This window comes from Ctenopharyngodon idella, chromosome 20, assembly GCF_019924925.1.
Source record: "Ctenopharyngodon idella isolate HZGC_01 chromosome 20, HZGC01, whole genome shotgun sequence".
Classification (NCBI taxonomy): Eukaryota; Metazoa; Chordata; class Actinopteri; order Cypriniformes; family Xenocyprididae; genus Ctenopharyngodon; species Ctenopharyngodon idella.
Window position 1 is genome coordinate 12,741,109 of NC_067239.1, and position 22,196 is coordinate 12,763,304.

At 40.0% G+C, this 22,196-nt stretch overlaps 1 protein-coding gene across 2 annotated transcripts in view; it reads left to right on the plus strand.

Moving 5' to 3' along the window:
- The first annotated feature begins 325 nt into the window (after window positions 1–325).
- Window positions 326–22,196, plus strand: part of kcnk2b (potassium channel, subfamily K, member 2b) — an 83,274-nt gene continuing 61,403 nt past the window's right edge. For both annotated transcript variants that reach the window (XM_051875586.1, XM_051875587.1), the window contains exons 1-2: window positions 326–7,544; window positions 16,806–17,116. In XM_051875586.1, the coding sequence (XP_051731546.1) occupies window position 7,544; window positions 16,806–17,116 (312 nt within the window). In that variant the 5' untranslated portion in view covers window positions 326–7,543. The remainder of the gene's footprint in view (window positions 7,545–16,805; window positions 17,117–22,196) is intronic.

Consider the following 22,196-nt stretch of genomic DNA (forward strand, 5'->3'; position numbering starts at 1 on the left):
GGAAGATGACTTCTGAAATTGTCAGCTGTGCCTACGCCTGCGCTGTTGTTTCAGCAAATACTGTAATATGATTGCTATATGAAGTTTTTAAGTAATCGCTCATGTAACTGTTGTAAAGTTTTTTAAAATTATTATTATTTTTTTAATCTCTACATCCAATTTAACATTTAAAACTAGCACAACTCGGTATGCTACCAACCTGACTGTAAAACAAATGCATAGACTGAATGCAGCTAGCCCACACCTATAACAACATTTCAGACAGGACCACTTTGGCAAGTTACTTGAGTTTATTGAACACAATTTATCTTTGGCGGTATGGTTCTTTATGGGGGTTCTTGCTCCAAAATTAATTGAACACACAAGAGCTTTAACATTAACCCCCCAGAACCATCAGCTTGAAAATACATAGACAATTAAGACACTTAGTAATGTCTTTAAAAGCGAACATGGTAATCGTGTAGATATGGCAGTGGGACGTCTATACTGTAGCTTGGTTATGAGGATGAGTGTCTCTCAGCAGTGAGGTCCATGCCAGCCGGGACTTGAAAGCCTTAGTGATCTGAAACAAAAGAAGACGACAACCAGAAGGTGCACAGTAATATGCTCGTGCTTATAATGGCGAGGGAGGGAGGGTTGCGAGCAGTTTGAGCATACTTACCGAGCAGTAATGTCACGTATATATGTCCCGTGTCTAATAGGAGAATGGTAGTGATTGGAGCGATTTGACAGCTGACCGCATCAGCTGGTCGCAGCACTATGCCTACGTGGCCTGACTGAACTAACGCTGCGCTCGATTTCAGACAGGACCTCTTTGGCAAGTTACTTGATTTTATTGAACACAATTTATCTTTGGCGGTATGGTTCCTTATGGGGGTTCTTGCTCCAAAATTAATTGAACATACAAGAGCTTTAACATTAACCCCCCAAACATAATGAGAGGTATTAACTTGCCCAAAGAAGAACCCCCCAAAACCATCCTTGTTCCATTCCTGCAAAAGAGAAAAGACAATGTTATTGAGATATTCTTAATGTAGCCTACTGGCTATCAGAGGGGTATTCTCCCCTCTAAAAGGAGGGAGAGAATAGCAGGCCCCTCTTTTAATTTAAGTAGCAAGGGGTGTTCATCCCCTGCTGAGGGATAAACAGCAGGCCCCTGCAGTTATAGAAGCAAAGGGTGTTCTCTCCAGCGGGAGAAAACAGCAGCCCCTTTTTTTTTTTTTTTTTGCGAGGGACTGACTGCTGGCTCCAAATATACAGCAGTGGTGTTCTCTCCAGCGGGAGAACCACAAAACAAAGCAGCATTGTCGCCCTGAGATTGGCATGAGGGGTAGGAGAGCAGCATGCCCCTTATGGTATGTGAATACTACGAGAATGCAGAGTGAGTTTTTTTTTTTTTTTATATATGGAAGAGCTGCTCAAGGCTTTTTGCGCTAATATTACATCCTGTAGGCCTAATGTATCGTTGATACGCTGATGATGACCACCGACCCATTGCTTTGAGCATGGGTATGGAGGCTTTTTAAGCTGCGGTGGTTGCCGCGCCTATGCGGAATGAATGGCTGGTATAAAGCGCGGGGTCCATACCACAATGGGGGCATGCGGTTTGGAGACGTGAGGCAAACCAATGCTTGGACATAGCTTCTCCTTTCTCTGTGATGAAAAGTGGATCTGTAGGGTTTGATTTACTGCGTGAGCTTACCAGCCGGTTCATGGCTGTGAGGGGACAATATCTGTTGTTGGTTCTGGAAATGTTGATGGTACTTCCGTTATTATCTCTGTCTGTTTTGGAATGTTTCAGATAGATGGAAAGGTATTCGGTGTGAAATGATATGTCTTTGATTGTGAGATCTTGTGAAGGGTCGAATTTTTTGGTGTTTAATAGTGAATTCTCCTCCTCTGAGGAATCCATAATAGGCAGTGAGGAACGCTGCTTCTAGAAGCAAGTTTGTGTGCGGCGTGAAGAGGCCTGATCTTAATTTATCCACCATCGTGTGCACCTGTGAGAGAGACAGCGGTAGTCGTTTATCTGGAACTGCAGCACTTTCCTTTTTTAACCCGTTGAGGAGAAGGCATATGGAGGGATTTTGTAACAGGCTTTGGGAGGAAGAATCTAAACATCTAATGTGGAATTGAATGCCTGAGATCATAATCTTGATGGTAGAAGGCTTAAGCTTTCTGGATTCGAAGCAGTGCGTAATGAAAGCACATATGATAGGTATGTTAGCTGGGAGTTTAGGCACAGAGAAAGCGTTGCAGAAATCTGAAAAAGACGACCACGCAGAGTCGTAAGTTTTAAGTGTCGTTTTAAGTGTCGTTTAAGTTTTAAGTGTTGTTTTTGCCCTGATCTCATGTAGTGTGCGGCTGATTTAAGGTATTTTTGCAATGTTGCATTCAGTCTAGGACTGTTTGACTGAAGTCCGGGCAGTCCAGTTGTGATGAAGCAGCTCCTGGACACAGGCATCTGAATTCCTGGAAATTAAACCGAGACAGAGAGTCAGCTATTTTATTATCCAGCCCAAGGAATGTGAGTAGCTTTAATTGTAAAATTGTTCATAACTGAGATCCAGGTTAGGCGCCTAATAAAACGGTTAATGAAAGGCACAGAGGAGCGACCCTTGTTAATAATGTTCACTGTGGCTTCGTTATCACAGAAAACAAGGATGTTTTCCTAGTCCATTGATCTGCCCATAATAAGCAAGCAATCACTATAGGATATAATTCCATGAGTGCTGTCGATTGGATAGAGGGGGCCAGTTCAAGTTCTTGAAGTTCTTTTGGCCATCTTTCTGCGAACCACTGTTTGTTAAAAATACCCCCGAACCCGACGGAAGGAGCTGCATCGGTGAAGAATTGTAGTTTTACTGAGGTTTCTATATCTTCTTCGTAGAAGAAGGAAATGCCGTTCCAGTTGTCGCATAATTTAGACTAGAATGTTAAATTGGACCTGCAGCTTTCATCTAACGTGACCATGTCATGCATTTTCTCGACCATTTTAGACAGATCTAAAAGTCTGGAAATAAAGGAACGACCTTGGGGAATAATCCTCATAGCAAAATTGAGATGGCCCAGCAGAGAAAGAAGATCCCTTTTTGTTAAGGTAGGTAATTGGGAATAAGTTCTGATGAAACCTCTAATCCTTTCTAGTTTGTCTAGCAGAAGAGATGCTTGCATTTTCACTGAATCTAGCGTGATCCCCAGAAAATCGAGGACACGAGATGGGCCTTTTGTTTTTTCTTCTGAAAAAGGAGTGCCAAATTTATTGAACGCTTTAACCAGGGAATTGATGCTGCGTGATGGGTTGGCATCTGGAAAGTCGATGAGCAGGAAGTCATCCAACGGGTGAAGAACGAATGGTAGTTTGAAATTATTTAGTAAGACCCAGCAGAGTGCTTCAGACAGTGTATCAAAAATCTTTGGGCTGCTTTTACACCCGAAAGTGAGTCTGACTGAAAAATAAAATTTTTCTCAATTTTTCTAATTTAATGAGTTTAATTGCGTTGTCCACTGTGGAATAAGCCAGGGGAAATGGTTCTGAGGGAATTAAACTGTTAATGCTTGGAACCCCTACTATGGAGTGGGGAGCGGATAAATCAATAATTAGACATTTTTTCCCTGAGTATTTCCTAACTGCAACTCCTAAAGGGTTAATGCGGAAAAGTTTGAAAGGAGGTTGATCAAAAGGTCCGATCTAGTAGCCCTTCTCAATTCTTTCCCCATCAGATCATCTACGGCCTGTGGATCTTTGATAGCCGACTGGAGGTTTTGACAGGTGAAAGAGAAAGTGGGCAGATAGGAAAGACCAGCTAGGAACCCATGCATGAGTCCTAGAATGAGGTAAGACACAAAACAGCGATTTGGATGCTTTTCCAGAGCTTTAGATAGCTCCTTGGTGTTTATTTCTTTTTTAGAAATTTTGTGCGGCGTGGACAAGAAAACTTCAGGTGACTGTTCCCGCTAGTGTCGTGAGTTGAAGCAGTCTTAGGGCAGAGAGATGCGGTGTGGGAAAACGAACTGCAGAGTGAGCATGACAGTGCTCGGTGGCCTGTAAAGTGTCTGCTAATGAGTGCAAGATTGACCACGGACCAGTCCAGTCGCTGAATAAATCATTGTATGTACATTGCTGCTTTAGATGAAAATGATTTGTGGTATTCGTAGAATAGTGTGCCTCCGTAAGACATGGCGAGATCCGAAATAATAGCTAGATAGGTATCTAATTCTTTTCTCCTGTCTGGATACACTTCACAGATAATGTCTCTGAACACGCCGAAGCAACGTTAAATTCTGCCATGGTTAAACTTTGGTTTTGAGTCTTGGATCGTTTTCTTTAAGAATGACAGATATATCCCCACAATCCACAATCCTTCTTTCGTTAGTTTCTGTGCATAGCAATATTTTAACCAAGTTTATGTCGTTACCTGACAGGATTTGAGCGCGCAGTTGGGGAGAAATTGCAGCTGCTGGGGGGGAAAAGGGCACCCCGGTGGAAGAGGCAGGTAACGCTGATCCAAGAGATCTTCTAGGAAGAGCCAAGTCGGGAGTAAGGGCGCAGTTTGATGTCGAGCTGGAAGTCTGCCCGTCAAACATCACCCGAGGTGCAGAAGACGAGCGCTGCGATTCCAGCGCCTGGATCCTGTTGTCCATGTCGGAGAGGGTTCCTTGGATTGACAGCAGCGCTGTGAGAACCCTGTCGTCTCCCTGTTGGGCTGGAGCTTGACAGGGATGAGATGATTTTACCTTCTTTGGAGTTGGAGACGCTTGATCAGTGGAGATATTTTTTCTTTTCTCCGTGGCTTTACGGCCGGTAGATCGGGGAAGAGAAGATACTGCGTTGGTAGATGGGGGCTGCGGGTCTTGATTGACTTCTTGTAAAAGAGTCAAGAGCTGATCATGATTCAGATTCGGAGGCACTTGTACATTGAGAGAGTACAAGGTGGCCAAGATCCTTTCTTTGGGCCATTCATTGATGGAGAAAGGATTCCTCGCTGCTATCCTAGAGCTGTGTCTCACTAGCTGGGTTGGATCGTCGTCTTCGGTGTAATGATCCAGAATCTCGTCCGGAGACTCTTCGGATAGGATTTGTCCTAGGATGTCCGAAGTATCCATAACCAGGAAGCAGCAGGTAAGATGTGAAAGAAATAACGTGAGCGTAATTTTCATGCTGTTTGTCGCTGTATCGCAAAGCTTGCAAGCAGTTTGAGCATACTTACCGAGCAGTAATGTCACGTATATATGTCCCGTGTCTAATAGGAGAATGGTAGTGATTGGAGCGATTTGACAGCTGACCGCATCAGCTGGTCGCAGCACTATGCCTACGTGGCCTGACTGAACTAACGCTGCGCTCGATAATATTTACACACACAAAAAAAAAAACTTACTCCACAGACTGTGTACCACCAGGTCCTTCAGGCCTTGGTCGATGCCTCCAGTTTATACGAGGTAAGGAGAATACTACTTTGAGTACAATTTGGCTCAACAAAGGCAGAAAGCATTGTGTTACACAGCAGCGCTTAGTCCTCTCACCGGCAGCATCAAAAACTTCTAAAGGTTCCAATCGCCCATTCGTGGCAGTAAACACTCTCAACCTCTGTTGGTATAGCTTCGCATATCCCGCATGAGCACCACCACGGTGGCGCGTTACGGCTGCGACGCGGCTACCAGAGCTGATCTGCAGCCATTCTAGTCAATGCTTGTGTTTACACCAGCCGTGCCGCGGCACGTTTCAGAAGCGGCTTGCCGCACCACTTCGCTAAAGATAGGCGGCAAGTCTATTTTTGATGCCGTGTGCAAGGGGTCATGAGCTCCCCGTCTCAATTCTGTTGTTTGTGCCGCTGCTCCTGCAGCCTCCTCCATCTCCTGGAGTTCCTGGTCGGTATACTCCGGTTCAAACAAACATGGCTGGGCAAAAAACTCAGTCTCCTCTTGGCTTATATCGAAATCCTCTGACATTTTTTTTTTTTTTTTTTTTTTTTACAAATCCTTAGTTTTGTGACCGGTGACCGGTGTTTTGTTTTGCTCTCTCCTCTGCGCTTCCGTGTTCGTCACCAGAGCTCACACTGCACCTGCGTCCTTCGTCATAAGCTGGGATGCCACTCTCTTGTGAACGCGCGTATGACAGTTAGCAGAAGCTAGAGATTACAGTTTATAAAGTTTTAAATATGGATATTTTTCTTACACAAACACATTGCTTCGCTTCAGAAGGACTTCATTAACCCCCCGGAGTGTGTGGACTAACCCCCTAGAGCATGTGGACTTCTTTTATAATGGATGGGTGCAATTTTTTGGACTTCAAATTTTGGGCCACCATCCACTCCCATTATAAAGCATGGATTACCCTGGACATTATTTAATATAACTCCGAATGTATTCGTCTGAAAGAAGAATGTCATATACACCTAGGATGGCTTGAGGGTGAGTAAATCAAGGGGTAATTTTCATTTTTGGGTAAACTATCCCTTTAATAGCATAATCAAGTGACATGTGAAGGCAAAGTATAATAACCCATACTTGGAATTTGTCCTCTTCCATCCTGTTAGTGCACACACATTAGGAGTGGTGAGTAGTGAACATACACACTGCAATCTGTGGACACACACCTGGAGCAGTGGGTAGACATTTTTGCTGTGGCGCCCGGGGAACGATTGGGTGTTAGGTGCCTTGCTCAAGGGTACCTCAGTCATTTCCAGCCGGTATTGAGACTCGAACCTGCAAACCTTCGGGTTACTAGTCTGACATAATAATGCATGTAGCATAATATAGGCATATAACTTAATAAGCTTGACTTGGCAAAAAGAAACACATGCAGAATTAAGGAAATGTAGCCTATAGTTATGCTGTGACTGGACTGGAGACGTTTTAATTTCGTTTTAACTTTTTAATTGGAGACACATTTTAAATTTCAAAATTTGGTGAGTAGAACAATAGAGTATGTAGGCCTATATCCCTTACAGAAATTAGCCATGTTTATATATATATGTGTGTGTGTGTGTGTGTGTGTGTGTGTGTGTGGTTATGGTAAGTATAGCAAAATCATGGTTAACTTGTGGTTACAATGGTTAACTATATTAACCATGTTTATTTATTTATTTTTTGGTGGATGGGGGTCTTGTAGTAAACCATGGTTCATTTTCCTAAGGAATGATATAACTTGCTTATCTTGGAACATTAGGAAACCGTACGAAGACGTTGTTACGTTAATAAAGTCTTTAAAATTACCAAAAGTTCGAATAAATAACGTATCTGGTAAGTCGTGTGTCAGCAGGGCTGAGTTTTAGTCAAGAACACAATTATGATCAGCGTGGTTGAAACCTACCATCACAGATCACGAACCGCTCTCGCGCGTCTTGCGTCATTGAAGTCTGTGATCTAGAGGAGGTGCGATTCGATTCACTCATTCAACAAGCTGTACATTTCTGTGAGGTTCTGGCAGTTTAACAGCTGAAAACACCCCTATTACGGATCAGAAGAAATGGAGCTGCAGAAATTGAACCGAAACGCTGCGACCACACGGTAACGCGAGCGTCGATGAGGAGAGGACTAAAGAAGTAAGTTACATAAACACAAAAACACAACCGGCTTTATAATACATCAGATGTGTTATTATGCGTGCGTATGTGTGTACGAGAGAGAGGGGAAGAGAGAGGGTGCTCCTGAGGTTTGGATTTGATATAGTCTTCTATTTGAACTAAAGCTCATACGCGACAATACTGCAAGATGAACGTATCAGTGAATAATTTCCTTTGGATAAAAAAGCAGATAAGTACATGGAGAAAAAAAAAAAAAAAAAACCCTGCCGGGCAACCTTCTGAAATGGTTCATAAATTATCAATTGCATTGCGTATCGCGAAGAGATGTGATACATGCATATGCTTAAATCATTCCATTTCATCCATATTTCACCTGAATGTTATTCATGTTAATTTGGAGAACAGTTTAAAAGTAGTATCGATATGAGAAGATATATAGATGTTTTGAGTTGGGGTGCTGAGATTTTCTGGGGTGGGGGAGATGACTACTCTAAATTACAATTGTGCAACCCAATAGGCAATACTGTAATTACCAAGACAACTTTTTGAAAAAAAAAAAAAAAAAGGTGCAGTTAATCTTAAAATATTTTCAAAATTCATTTTTGAGAATGTTAAAGGATTGTTCAGGGTTCAATGCAAAATAAGCATTTAATGTACAGTCGACAGCATTTGTGGCACAATGTTGATTAACACAAAAAATATTTTTCCTTGTCCCTTATTAAAAAAAAAAAATAATAATATTATGGTAAGGCACTTACAATAAAAATGAATTTACAAGCAGAAATGTAAAAGCTTGTTGATAAAAGCATGTACCTAAATTCTTGTTAAAACAGTATTTGAGTAATCATCATTTTACAGTCACAGGGTTCAAGACATATTGTAATTTTATTGTAATTAAAAACTTTACAATGAAAATGCTAGTAGGTTAATACTAAATCATGTTACATGCAGATTATTTAAGTCTTGAGGCTATACTATTAAACAGTGAACACTTCAAATGTTTACAAGTTGGCCCTATTCACTTGCATTGTAAGTGCCTCAATGTAACCCAGAATTTTGCAAAAAAAAAAAAAAGAAAGAAAAAACAAAGTAAGGACAATTAATAATAAAAAATGCCACATCTTAAAGGCTTTAAACATAAAGGTGAGAACAGTCTCACTTAAAAAGACAAACTGTGCTCTTTCTCAGGTTCCCAAAATCCCAACATCAGTATTTTGGTTTTAATGAATCAAGGGCTATTTTTCAGAATGAAATATTCAATTTAAAACTAAACTGAAGCACAAAAGTGATACTTCCTCATGCCACAATTATAATCTTATGAGCAGGGTTTGGACTGAACAAGCTTTTTCTCATGAATTAATGCAGAGAAACCGGTGACGCAGATTCGCCCTCCGCAAGCCTATCGACACACTCAGATGCCCGAATCTACATCAGATTTGTGACGTAGCTTCGACTTTGCTTTTCAAACCGGAAGAACAAAATTGCTCTGAAAAATGCAAAAATAACCAATTTTCACTTGTTGAAAAACTTTATGAGTGCTATTAGAGTTTTCAGTGACATGCAACCTGTACATATCTGTTCACATCTCAAAAAATGTGTTCTGGGGTTTCATGACCCTTTAAGATGTTAGTTACATTTCAATGCACAGATGTTTAATAAACCTTTTTTTTTTTTTTTTGTGCATGGCATTTGTTGCAGCACCCTCAGCATGAATATCCTGCATCATTTGATGTTAATGTGTGAGTAATTGTAATAATTTGTGCATCTGCATTTTGTGTGTTTTAGCCCTGATTTACTGAGTTTGCTGATTCCCCTAATAGCAGCTTGGTAGCTTGATTACATCTTTTCAGTGTTTGTTTACCCCATCCCTTCTAATGAATGCTGTGTGATAACCATAGCCATCCATCAGTGTTAAAGTGCAGTAAAGATACAGTATTTGCAGTTTGAAATTTAGATTTCTGTTTGGTATTAACCTGTGCCGTAATGACTTCAAAGTGTACCCCTTTTTATAAACTACAGCTTATCCCTAAACTATGTAAATTAATTAATGCCTCTAAATATTTAATTTAAAGCTCCCTGTCTCTGAATTCTGGACTAGTAATGTCTGTACATACGATACTGTTGATTACCAACTGTATATGAATTGACATAAACGTTGGCATTGACATTGGTTGAACTTCAGTCGGCCAGATGAAGTGATCATCTTTGTGTCTGTTGGCCCTAAGTAAACCTTAATTAGGGTAGACATTATACTGAATCTTAATACGAAAATCGATATGAAATTTTGTTTTGAGTGTGGTGAGTTAAAACTCTGACCTGCTCAGGATGCCCGGCCAGTAAAAAAAAAAAAAAAAAAAATTAACCCCCAAACCTAGCCCTAACCCTAAGCCTTTTTTTTTTTTTTTTTTTTTACAGCCGTGAGTGTTAATCTTCAGTGAAACACAAAAGAAAAATTTAAAAAGATTTATATATGGTCATAGTCTTCTACAGGCTGCAGAAAAAAATGATTAAAAGAGGCACTTTTTACAGTGCAGCCTTATATCTGTTCCCACAGATTCTGAGGCCATCAATCTGCTCAAGCACACTTAAGGATCACTTTTAGAATCATATCTTAAACTGCATAAAATTGCCACAAACAGCATCACTGGGATGCAAGCTTTTTCACCCCAAGGACTTGACTCTCAAAGCTGAAAGTCTGCCCACACAACAAAACCTTCAAACGTTTCTTTATGTGTTCATCGATCGCATACACCAAATGACTTCTCCACTTACAGATAAGATCCCAGCTTATGATCTTGCCACCAGGTCTGTGGCTGCATCACAGCTCATAAGGTCCTCCCTTACAGAAAAAAAAAAAAAAAAAGGGAATATACTGCAAAATATAATGCGATATATTACATAATACATTTCCATATATGGGAAACTAGTGCTTATATTTTTCAATAAACTGCAATATATGCATTGACCATGTATGGCTATATATTCATACATATAAAATATTTAGAAATTAAGACAAAAATAGCATTACATGTAATATTCATAAAGTTTTATCCTTTATTGTGTACATATATTGCACACACATGTTCCCATATAAATGTGAATGTATTGTACACACATATATACTCACATTCACGGAATGAGTTACAATCAGTGGTGACAACAGATTTCTAGTTCCCAGAATGCTTTGCTTCTGACTGTTAAAGGATAGTAAATGATAAAATTAAGTGTTATTTAATGTGTTTTGCTCAATTTTAATATAGGAGGAGATCTGTTAGTGTGTAATGTTCTATTATTTTGGAATTTAAAAGGTTTTCTGGTATGTCTGAGTTTTTGGGGTTAACATTGTACTGAACAGTACATCCTGTGATTAGGTTGACGAGTGGCTGAACACCATTAAGACTATAATTTCTTTATGTAAAAAGTAATGGTTGTGCGCTCTTCAGCACATTGATAGTCGCTTTGCTAACTTTAGTACATGCAGTTGTGTTTTTGTTAACTAGCTTGAAAATATGAGACATTTATAATGTAAATAATTATAAAATATAAGAAATATATTCTCTGTATATGTGTGATTATACTGCATGAGTAAATATATCTGCAATATATTTATACACATGCAGTACCATATCTGATCACATGTACGTCTATATATTATGAAGTGTATTACTGAATATAAAATTGCATACATTATGATATATTAGTAAATATATTGTCACATATTTTTCTTTTCATATTTTCTTTGCGTAAGGGCTGGGGACCTACCACTCTGCACATTTTGTGTTTATTTGACTGAATCATGATGAAATGCATAGGAGTCATACCACATGCAACCAGCATTGCTACTGACATTATTGAAAGAGAATGTAACTCTGAGTGGTTTCATGGTGCTTCTAAAACAGCATCTTAACATATTTTCATATGAATGGTTGTACAACGAAATTCAAGTCGCAGGTAATGAAAAACAGGTGATGGAGAAGTCCAGGTAAGCATATTCAACTGGTAAGATCAGCACAAGGGTCTGAACAGTCTTTGTAAACAACGACAAGACCAGAAAAAAAGCAGAGTATTAACAATGTCCTTGTTGAGCAGGTAATGATGGCTAGGGGTGTGCAATTAGAACGTGGGTGAAAATGACTGTGAGGAAGGTGAGATAGAGCTTGGTGTATCTGTGGCGGTGCCTCTGTACTTTTGTAGTTGGAGGAGCAATGGCAATGGAGGTCTCCTGATGGAGGTGATGGAGGAAGCAACCAAGGTGTAGCAGTCGGCAGAGCAGGAGACCTTGGGAGTGCTGGTAGAGTGGGAGACCTTGGGAGTGCAAGCGGAGTGGGACATCTTAGTAGTGCCAGCGGAGTGGGAGACTTTAGGTGTGCCAGCAAGAGTGGGAGACGTTTGGCGTGCCAGCTAAGCAAGAGATGTCTGGCGTTCCAGCTTAGCGGAGGGTCCTCTGGAGTGCCAGCCAAACGGGAGCCTTAGGAGAGCTGGCCGAGCAGGAGACCATGGTTGAGCCGGCAGAGATGAATTCTAGGGCTGCCCCCTAATAGTCGACTAAACATTAACTAGAAGAGGCTTAGTCAACCAAGATTTTATTAGTCGGCTAGTCACAGAAAAAAACTCTACAGGAAGTTGCGAAGTCACACAGTCCGTGAGGGACAGGTCGTTAAAGGCGGGTCCATGTGGTGATCACAGTATGTCGGGCAGGAAATTCAAACGTTTGCCTATCATCCATTGACCTCAAATATGGCTTATTATTTGAAACAGTTCATTTGAAGTAGTAGCAACTTTACATGGCTGCTTGCTCTAACGTTAACCTAGATAAAAGTGCGCTATTATATATCAAAGCATTCGTGCGGCGTGTGAAAGGCAACTAAAGGCAGCTTTACTGCACTACATGGAGGCGCCACCGCAATCACAGATTTTTTTTCAACTTAAAACCAAGAGGCAACCTCCCCCAGTTTCTCGTGAAGCCAATACGGAAGTGACTTAAACTGCAATTCATCGACTGGCCGCTAGGGACAGGCTGCAAAAGAGAGCAGAATCTCATTGACCCACATGTTAATATGGCCAACTTTACAGCAGAAAAAAACATGTTTACAGCCTGGATCAAATTGTGGTTTTGGTCTATACTGCTAATTTTGCCCTTCATGATAACTCTGAGGGGGGTGAATTTTTTTATAACTCATCCATTTAAATTATATTAAGCCTTAAAGTTCTGCATAATTATGGGCGTGGTCACTTGAGTGACAGGTAGATTGCCGCTGCTGTCTGTGAGCCGTCACCTCAGCTAATTCCAGCCACTGAATTTGGCATCTCTGCCGTGTTTGTGCTTTTTTTTTCGGGACTATTTTATACAGTTATAAAATAATATGGCTTGCTGCGTTAATGGTCGAGACTGATGTGCGTCTGTGTACATTTGCACGCATGCGGAAGATAAACAGAACACACGTTGTTGGATCGTGGCATTGGCTTAAAGTTTTGTTTGTGAGATTTACTACAATGACAATGGTGGGAGAATATTAAACTCTGACAGCACTGCTTGGATATTATAACTAAAACTGCTGCACTATTTTGAAAAATTATATTTTGCATCATTTCTTGAAGAACGATGATAGAGAGCAGATCATTCAGAAGAAATGTGATGCAAACAATGGATAATATATCAATATTTCATGGATTTAACGCTTTTGTGGACAAAAAGTACTTTTTTAAGTTTTTTGTTTTTCAATGGACACTCATGGACATTTTTACCCAAGTGCCGCTTGGATTCATCTCGCGATCGCTATTTCATTATAAAGGTATGAAGTCCCATTTGATTTTTCATGCTGTTATTTGCACACCCAACACAAATTAATTACTGATGCTGGAGCATCTATATATCGTAAAAAAGACACCGTATATTGAGAGTAAACCTTTATAACTTTCTAATGATATAACTTGTTATCTTTATTAATATTTTAGATAGTATCTAAGATAGATAGATAGCTCCTTTGCCTGCTAACATGATCACGTCGAGCTAGGCGGGCATGGTTTCAGCAACCAGGCACGTCAGGCACGTCCCGCCTCTTTGCCCATTTTCAGTTATCCGGGAGTGACGCACTGCTAAGAGGGCAGCGGCCTCATTTTCGCTTCAAAAGTGCTCTTCAGAAATCTACGGGTGACGTCACGGACACCACGTCCATATTTTTTTACAGTCTATGCTTAAAACACTGTTATTTTTTTTCATACAGATAAGAGTAATACATCATTCCGAACTGTAAAGGGTCTACTTTTATTTGTGTAGACTCACAAAAACAGCAAAATTTGTGCTTTTGTAAAATAAAGAAAACAAACAGGATGCACTTTCTGCCGTCTCGGTCTCCCTGTACAACAGCGTGTCACATAAATGAACCGAAACTCAGCGTACAGGCTACTTCCCTCACAGACATGAGAAATATAGAAAGCTTGAAACGTCTACTTTTAAATGACCCAATTCGAATCGAAAACAAATACTCTTTTGCGTTGCGAAAATTGCGTTTCTCTCTATAGGTGCGTTACTATAGAGATGACAAGTCAGCATCATCATCATCTTGCTGACACTGTCTCAGAAAACAATAGTTTATTAATAAACAATTGAAATGTTAATTTTTAATAATAAACTTGCTATTTTTTTCTGATACATTCATAATCATTACTTTTGCCAGTGCTTTGTGGTAAGCTTTATGCGTGCACTTGAGCACAAGGCATATATTCTGCCCCTCAGTATATTTAAGTGATTAAATTAATATAAACATGTGATTAGTTAATGGCTTAAATGGACAACTACTAGTGGACTAGAAATATCTTTAGTCAGGGGCAGCCGCAATGGATACCAGCCCAATGCAACCAGCTGGGTTGAGGACCAGGGTGGAGCAGATGGAACCAGAGAAGGAGAGTGACACAGTCTCTGATGCAATGGCCGAGATGTACAAGCGAGGAACAACCTCTGTGGCTGAGATGAGGGAGCAATGTATGGCCTCTGTGGCCGAGATGAAGTTGCAAGGAACTAGCCTCTGTGGCCCAAGACGAAGGAGAGAAAGTTGAGCCTCCATGGCCGTGACAGGGATCACAGGACTTGGGACCACTGAGACTAATTGATCTGGGACCACCTGGACCACTGGACTTGTAAGCTCTGAGACCACCGGACATGGGAACTCTGGGACTGTCAGACTTGGGAGCTCTGGGACTACCGGACTCAAGAGCTCTGGGACCACCAGACTCGGTAGCTCTCTCTAGAATGTTCAGAGGCAGGCTACTTCCTCCTTCGCCTCCTCCTCCACATTGGGGTCAATGGGGTGTCCAGACTGGAGGATGGGGCGCTAGAGGGGTCAGCGGGAAGGAAATCTCGAGTGGACTCTGGAGGTTCTGGGATGACCGCAGGGGACAGTGGAGGCCCTGAAGAAACTGGATCAGTGCAGCTGAGGTCCTCCTCCACTTCTCCCATGATGAAAGAGGAATCCATTAGGTTGAAGGGCCAAAACCAGAAACTGGCAGCAAAGGAACAGACAGGCAATGAATAACAATAATGGAGAACAGGCGATGGTGAACAGACGATGGAGAAGTCCATGTAAGTATATCCATCAGGTAAGATCAACTCAAGAGTCTGAGCAGCCTTTGGTAGACAAAGACTAGACCAGAAAAAGTATGTGTCAGAGCAGAGTATAAGGGTACGTTTACATGACAACGATGTACTAAAAACGGAACGTTTTTTCGTTGTACAGATGACAACAATATCAAAACTATCCCTGTTCACACGGATCCGCGAAAATGACTTAAAATGCTGTATTACGCATGCCAGACAAGTAGTTTGCGATGTCACTTTGACGTGCCTGCGCATACGCATTCTTATACAGAGCACTCGCACCAACCGCGCATGCCTATCCACCTTTTTTTAATAGTTTACTGCACTTTGATATTCTTCTCATTATTTCCCTATAGCGGCTAATAAAACGGAATTCTCACGCTTTGACAGAAATATCTTAATTCCACGTTGACAAATAAACACGTATTTGTCACAATAAACTAAACACGTAATACGCATGCGTATGCCGTCACTGTTTTCACAGATTTGCGTTTTTGCACTTTACATGGAGATGACAATGGTATCGTTTTCAAAAACATGCACTTTGAAACCTGTTTTCAAAAGTTTGCATTTTCAGGTCACTAAAACGCTGTTGTTGTGTAAATGAATGGCCAAAACACATAAAAAAGTTTTCCATTTTTAGTTGAAAACGGTGTCGTGTAAACAGCCACTAAATGATGTCCTTGTTGATCAGGTAATGATGGGCAGGTGTGTGCAATTAAAATGTGGGTGAGAGTAAGCAGAGTTTTACGAGTTCACACTTACATATACAGTGGCAAGAAAAAGTATGTGAACCACTTGCAGAATCTGTGAAAATGTGCAAAATTGTAACAAAATAAGAGAGATCATACAAAATGCATGTTATTTTTTTTATTAAGTACTGTCCTGAGCAAGATATTTTACATAAAAGATGCTTACATATAATCCCCCCCCCCCCCCCCCCCCCCCCCCATATAACTGTGAAAACATGGATGGATTGCAGTAGAAACCCATCAATGGCAGGGAAGCCTTGTGTCATATATGACAGAAAATCAATTGCTGGGGAAAGAGTGTTCAGATATGGCTGTCTGACTCTGGCCAGGAAACTCACAGAACAAATCATCAATGTATAGAAAGAAGAGAACTAAATCAGAGGTTTAATGTGTACTTATCTGTGCTTTGTTGGTAAAGTCAGTATACAGTCTAATCAATCAAGACAGCATGGGAATCTGATGAAGTGTCTTGTTTTTATGGTCATCAATATGCATATAAAAGTGTTCCTTGCATCAGATTATTATGCAATATATATGCAAATTACGAGTACTGCACACTTCTTTTTTTCAAATTCATACTTCAAAGAAGCTGTTACTGCATCACAATACTGTACAAAGTTGCCCATCGCCACTTTCTCTATATGTTGAAATGTACATTATTGATGTGTAATGTGATATTTTCTTTGATATGGAAAAGTAGCATGGCTGCTAATATTAACTAGTACCCAAAAGTAGCATAAACTATGTGCATTGTGCCACATACAGCAATCCTGTATGTTGCTTTGGGTACTGCTAAAAACATAAAAGTAAAGTTTAAGATGATTTAAACATGTTTAACACTGTAAAATTTATGTAATTAGTAAGCACATTCATTCACTTTATTCTGTTCTGTGCAAATTTTAAAGACTGAAATCTTATCTCCCTTCTTTTTAGTGGCTGCTCCTGACCTCCTTGATCCTAATACAGCCATTCATAACTCCAAACCTCGTCTCTCATTCTCTGCTCAGCCAGTGCTGCGGAAGTCTCCAGAAGACTTTGAGCCTCGTGTAACCGTCATGCGCTGGAAAACAGTGCTGAGTGTCTTCCTGCTGGTGGTGCTGTACTTGATTCTTGGAGCAACTGTGTTTAAAGAGCTGGAACAGCCTCACGAGACATCACAGAAACTCGCCATCCTGGTGGAAAAACTGGAATTCCTTGAGCAGCATCGCTGTGTCAATTCCTCAGATCTGGAATACTTAGTGAAGGTGAAACAGCAGACTTGCACACAAACCAAATATTGGACAGAACACATGTTGGGCTACTTGGGTTACACATTTTAGGTTGCTTATCTGTCCATAATGTCAACATCTATTGACCTGATGCTGGGATCATTTTACTAATTTTCTTTTTGTTTTTTGTTTTTTAAAAAGAACATTTTATTTATTATTTTTATTTGATGAAATATCATGACAAATTCTTTAATGCCCATAAAATAATGATGAAATGAAAATAACATGAAAACAAAAACACACTTAAAAAAAGAAGCAAACATCGGAGCACCGGCCATCCCGGGATGGCAACTGCTATCATACAAGTATATTGTATGGACTGTCTGATCCCTTTCAATTTGACAACTTATGCTGATATTCACATTTGCAAATTATGTAAAAAAAGAAAACACAGCTTTACCTTGTGTCCTAGACCTGGACATTGAAATGTTACAATCAAGATTCTATACTACGTCGTATCCATTACAGTTAAGAAAGCTGTGTATGCTGTTGCTGTTATATGTTGCATTGTGCAGTGATCGCTCTGCTTGATTGACAGGATGAGAAACAATGTTTCATTAACAAAGTTCAGGATGAACACACAGATAATTTACCTAATGGCCAACTTACCTCTGTTCTACAACAGTTTTCCAGCATCCCTCCTCCACCCTCTTTGGTACAGTGAGACAGTTTACTAGATTCACTAAAGGAATTGTCTAGATCACGCATAAACATGCCCACAAAGTCTGTGCTGAAATCAATTTGCATAGTGCAGTTATTTGGGGCCGATTAAGAGTGCCATATTTTGGAGGATGCAGCAGTGACCTGCTCTTATTGTGCAGTGCTACTTCAGTGGTGATTGCACCTTTTAAACCAGTTTGTGGGTGGTTAATGTATAAGATGTAGCTTTTTGTGTTAAAATAAAAAGTGTTTAGTGAATTACATCAATTTTGGACAGGTGCCCTGTTCTTTGGGTTGATGATGCTTGTTGATTATGCCCTTCACGGTTTTCCATGGCACATCTAATGTTTGGGAAATGCGTTTGTACACTTCGTCCCACGTAGCAATTGTTGTCTGGCCAGTGGGGGGCAGTGCCATTTTCTCAATCAATTGCCTGCTGCTGCTGCTTATGGAAGCTTGTTTCTGCCACAGAATAAAAAAGAAGGTAATTGTGAATTTTTTTATTTCACAATTCAGACTTTTTTTTTCTCAGAATTGCGTGATATAAACTTAGAATTGCAAGTTGTAAAGTCAGAATAAGCATAATGTCTTTTTTCCCCTCAGAATTGGATCTCTGAGAAAATAAGTCAGAATTGCGAGATATAAACTCGCAGTTGTGAGAAAAAAGTCTGAATTGCGAGATGTAAACTCGCAGTTGTGAGAAAATATTAGAATTGTGAGATAAAAAGTCACAATTAGCCCATCTTTCAAATTGACTTTGACACTAGACTTTCATGTACGCATGGGAAACTTTCGCGTGCTCATGAGAAACATTTGCGTGCTCACGAGAAACTTTCGCGTGCTCACACTTTACAATTTCCGTTTAATGTATACTGTCTATAACATATTTCCTTTGTGCGTCACTGCCATTTTACTATGAAGAAAACAAGATTATGGATGCACATGAATTAATATTTGGCTTTCGTTAGGGCAGTATATCTCTAATGTCACGGCTTTGTGTCCACTTTAACGCATCCTCTGTGACAGCCGAGAAACCACGCCGTGAAATGGGCTGATGGCTCAATATTGCTGAACGCATTGGGCAGGGCTGAAAGTGCTCAAATGTTGGAGTTTGTTAGAGCACTTCATCTAGTATGAGGATGAATCCAGCTACTTATTCATTTGTCATTTATTTTTAAGCGTGAGCCTCCCTTTATATCTGTCCTTTATGTCTGTGGCTCTGCTCACAATAAGCGCTGTTAGAATAGAATAAAGCAAATAAGCATTTTCCTGTAAGGATGCGTTAAATTTGACAAAGTGGTTTAATAAAGGGGGTTTTGGTCTTGTGAAATACAAAATTGTAGTAGCCTACATTTTACTGTTCCAATAATTTTTATATGGGACAATATAAATACACTGCCCTAACGACATTTCAGATTTTGATCATTTTTACAGGTGCTGGTCATATAATTAGAATATCATCAAAAAGTTGATTTATTTCACTAATTCCATTCAAAAAGTGAAACTTGTATATTATATTCATTCATTACACACAGACTGATATATTTCAAATGTTTATTTCTTTTAATTTTGATGATTATAACTGACAACTAAGGAAAATCCCAAATTCAGTATCTCAGAAAACTAGAATATTGTGAAAAGGTTCAATATTGAAGACACCTGGTGCCACACTCTAATCAGCTAATTAACTCAAAACACCTGCAAAGGCCTTTAAATGGTCTCTCAGTCTAGTTCTGTAGGCTACACAATCATGGGGAAGACTGCTGACTTGACAGTTGTCCAAAAGATGACCATTGACACCTTGCACAAGGAGGGCAAGACACAAAAGGTCATTGCAAAAGAGGCTGGCTATTCACAGAGCTCTGTGTCCAAGCACATTAATAGAGAGGCGAAGGGAAGGAAAAGATGTGGTAGAAAAAAGTGTACAAGCAATAGGGATAACCGCACCTTGGAGAGGGTTGTGAAACAAAACCCATTCAAAAATGTGGGGGAGATTCACAAAGAGTGGACTGCAGCTGGAGTCAGTGCTTCAAGAACCACTACGCACAGACTTATGCAAGACATGGGTTTCAGCTGTCGCATTCCTTGTGTCAAGCCACTCTTGAACAACAGACAGCGTCAGAAGCGTCTTGCCTGGGCTAAAGACAAAAAGGACTAGACTGCTGCTGAGTGGTCCAAAGTTATGTTCTCTGATGAAAGTAAATTTTGCATTTCCTTTGGAAATCAGGGTCCCAGAGTCTGGAGGAAGAGAGGAGAGGCACACAATCCACGTTGCTTGAGGTCCAGTGTAAAGTTTCCACAGTCAGTGATGGTTTGGGGTGCCATGTCATCTGCTGGTGTTGGTCCACTGTGTTTTCTGAGGTCCAAGGTCAACGCAGCCGTATACCAGGAAGTTTTAGAGCACTTCATGCTTCCTGCTGCTGACCAACTTTATGGAGATGCAGATTTCATTTTCCAACAGGACTTGGCAAATGCACACAGTGCCAAAGCTACCAGTACCTGGTTTAAGGACCATGGTATCCCTGTTCTTAATTGGCCAGCAAACTCGCCTGACCTTAACCCCATAGAAAATCTATGGGGTATTGTGAAGAGGAAGATGCGATATGCCAGACCCAACAATGCAGAAGAGCTGAAGGCCACTATCAGAGCAACCTGGGCTCTTATAACACCTGAGCAGTGCCACAGACTGATCGACTCCATGCCACGCCACATTGCTGCAGTAATTCAGGCAAAAGGAGCCCCAACTAAGTATTGAGTGCTGTACATGCTCATACTTTTCATGTTCATACTTTCTAAAAATCCTTTCTTTGTATTGGTCTTAAGTAATATTCTAATTCTCTGAGATACTGAATTTGGGGTTTTCCATAGTTGTCAGTTATAATCATCAAAATTAAAAGAAATAAACATTTGAAATATATCAGTCTGTGTGTAATGAATGAATATAATATACAAGTTTCACTTTTTGAATGGAATTAGTGAAATAAATCAACTTTTTGATGATATTCTAATTATATGACCAGCACCTGTACTGTACCAATGGTTTTTTCATGAACCATTAAATTTGGCATATGACAATGCACACTGAGCCTATTCGCGGCACCACAGAGTTAAATTTGTTAAAGTGGACATGAGGCCTTGAAATATCATGCACAACCCTAACGAAAGCCAAATTTTGAGCACCTTTTACCATATCAGCCTTTTTTATGGACCTTTGAACATGGGACAATGCACACAGCCGTATTGCGCCATCAGCCCATCACGGCAATTACTGCTTTATTTGTTCAAAAACAGAAGTAAATTAAAATTTTATTTACTATTCTACTTTTCAGATTTTTAGTATAGGGTACAGCAAAACTACAGCACTTCCATGAGGCTACTTTACGGAGCTGTCAACACAGAAAACTCCGACCCATGCTTCTGTTGAACAATATATTATTAAATTAATAATATAATATATATAAATTAATTTATTTACAAGTTTTGTGCTCGTTTTATTCGTTGCACCTGTTTCTGAATTGCTTTATCTACACAAAAATATTACACTATCAGAAACAGGTGCAGCTATTTTCCTAATGTTATTTTTCCTGTCGATTGAAATAAAATTATGCTTGGTAATATTATTTTTATTATGAGAGAAATCATTGCATACCACTGCCACTGTAGTTAATTTTTTCGTCTGCAGAACAAAGTGAATAAAACAGTTTAACCGACAGCCTATCCAAATTGTAACGCGTTGAGCGTGCGAAAATTTCTTGTGAGCATGAGATAAGTTTAAGTCCCTTTAGGGGCTCCGTATATAACTGTTGTGTTATGTTTGAATGTAAAAAAAAAAAAAAAACAAAAAAAAAAACTGTACAGATACAAAACTTTTTTTGTACGTTTAGATAGATGCTGAAATGTACAACATACACAGCAAAATCCTCAGTGAACATTGCACAGTTTTTATATGAGTGAGTCCATTATACAGAGTGTTAAGAGAAACACTGAAGCAGTCTTGAAGTTAATGAGATAAGTGATTAATTGAGTGATGATTGAGCATTAGTAAAATCAAAAATAAAAGAAAACTATAGGTTTGTTCGACTTCATGCAGCGCTGCATTAACCAATCGTTGTCTGACTTTAAGCAGCGCATGCTGGTTAAACATTTTGTCCAACTTGAGACAGCGCCAACGCCACATCACTGTGACGTATGCCATCAAAGTACCGCGAGAGTGATTCGAGAGAAGATTGCTGACTCAGCGGTGCAGTTTCTCCAGAGTGGCTGCACAAGCTCTGATGATGACTACGAGAAGTGTTTTGTGTTTATTCTGACACCTTCGGTTCTGCTAATGATCTCAAATCCATGTTTTTATAACAGCAAAATCTCTTCATATAACAATAATGTTATATTTTGTCAT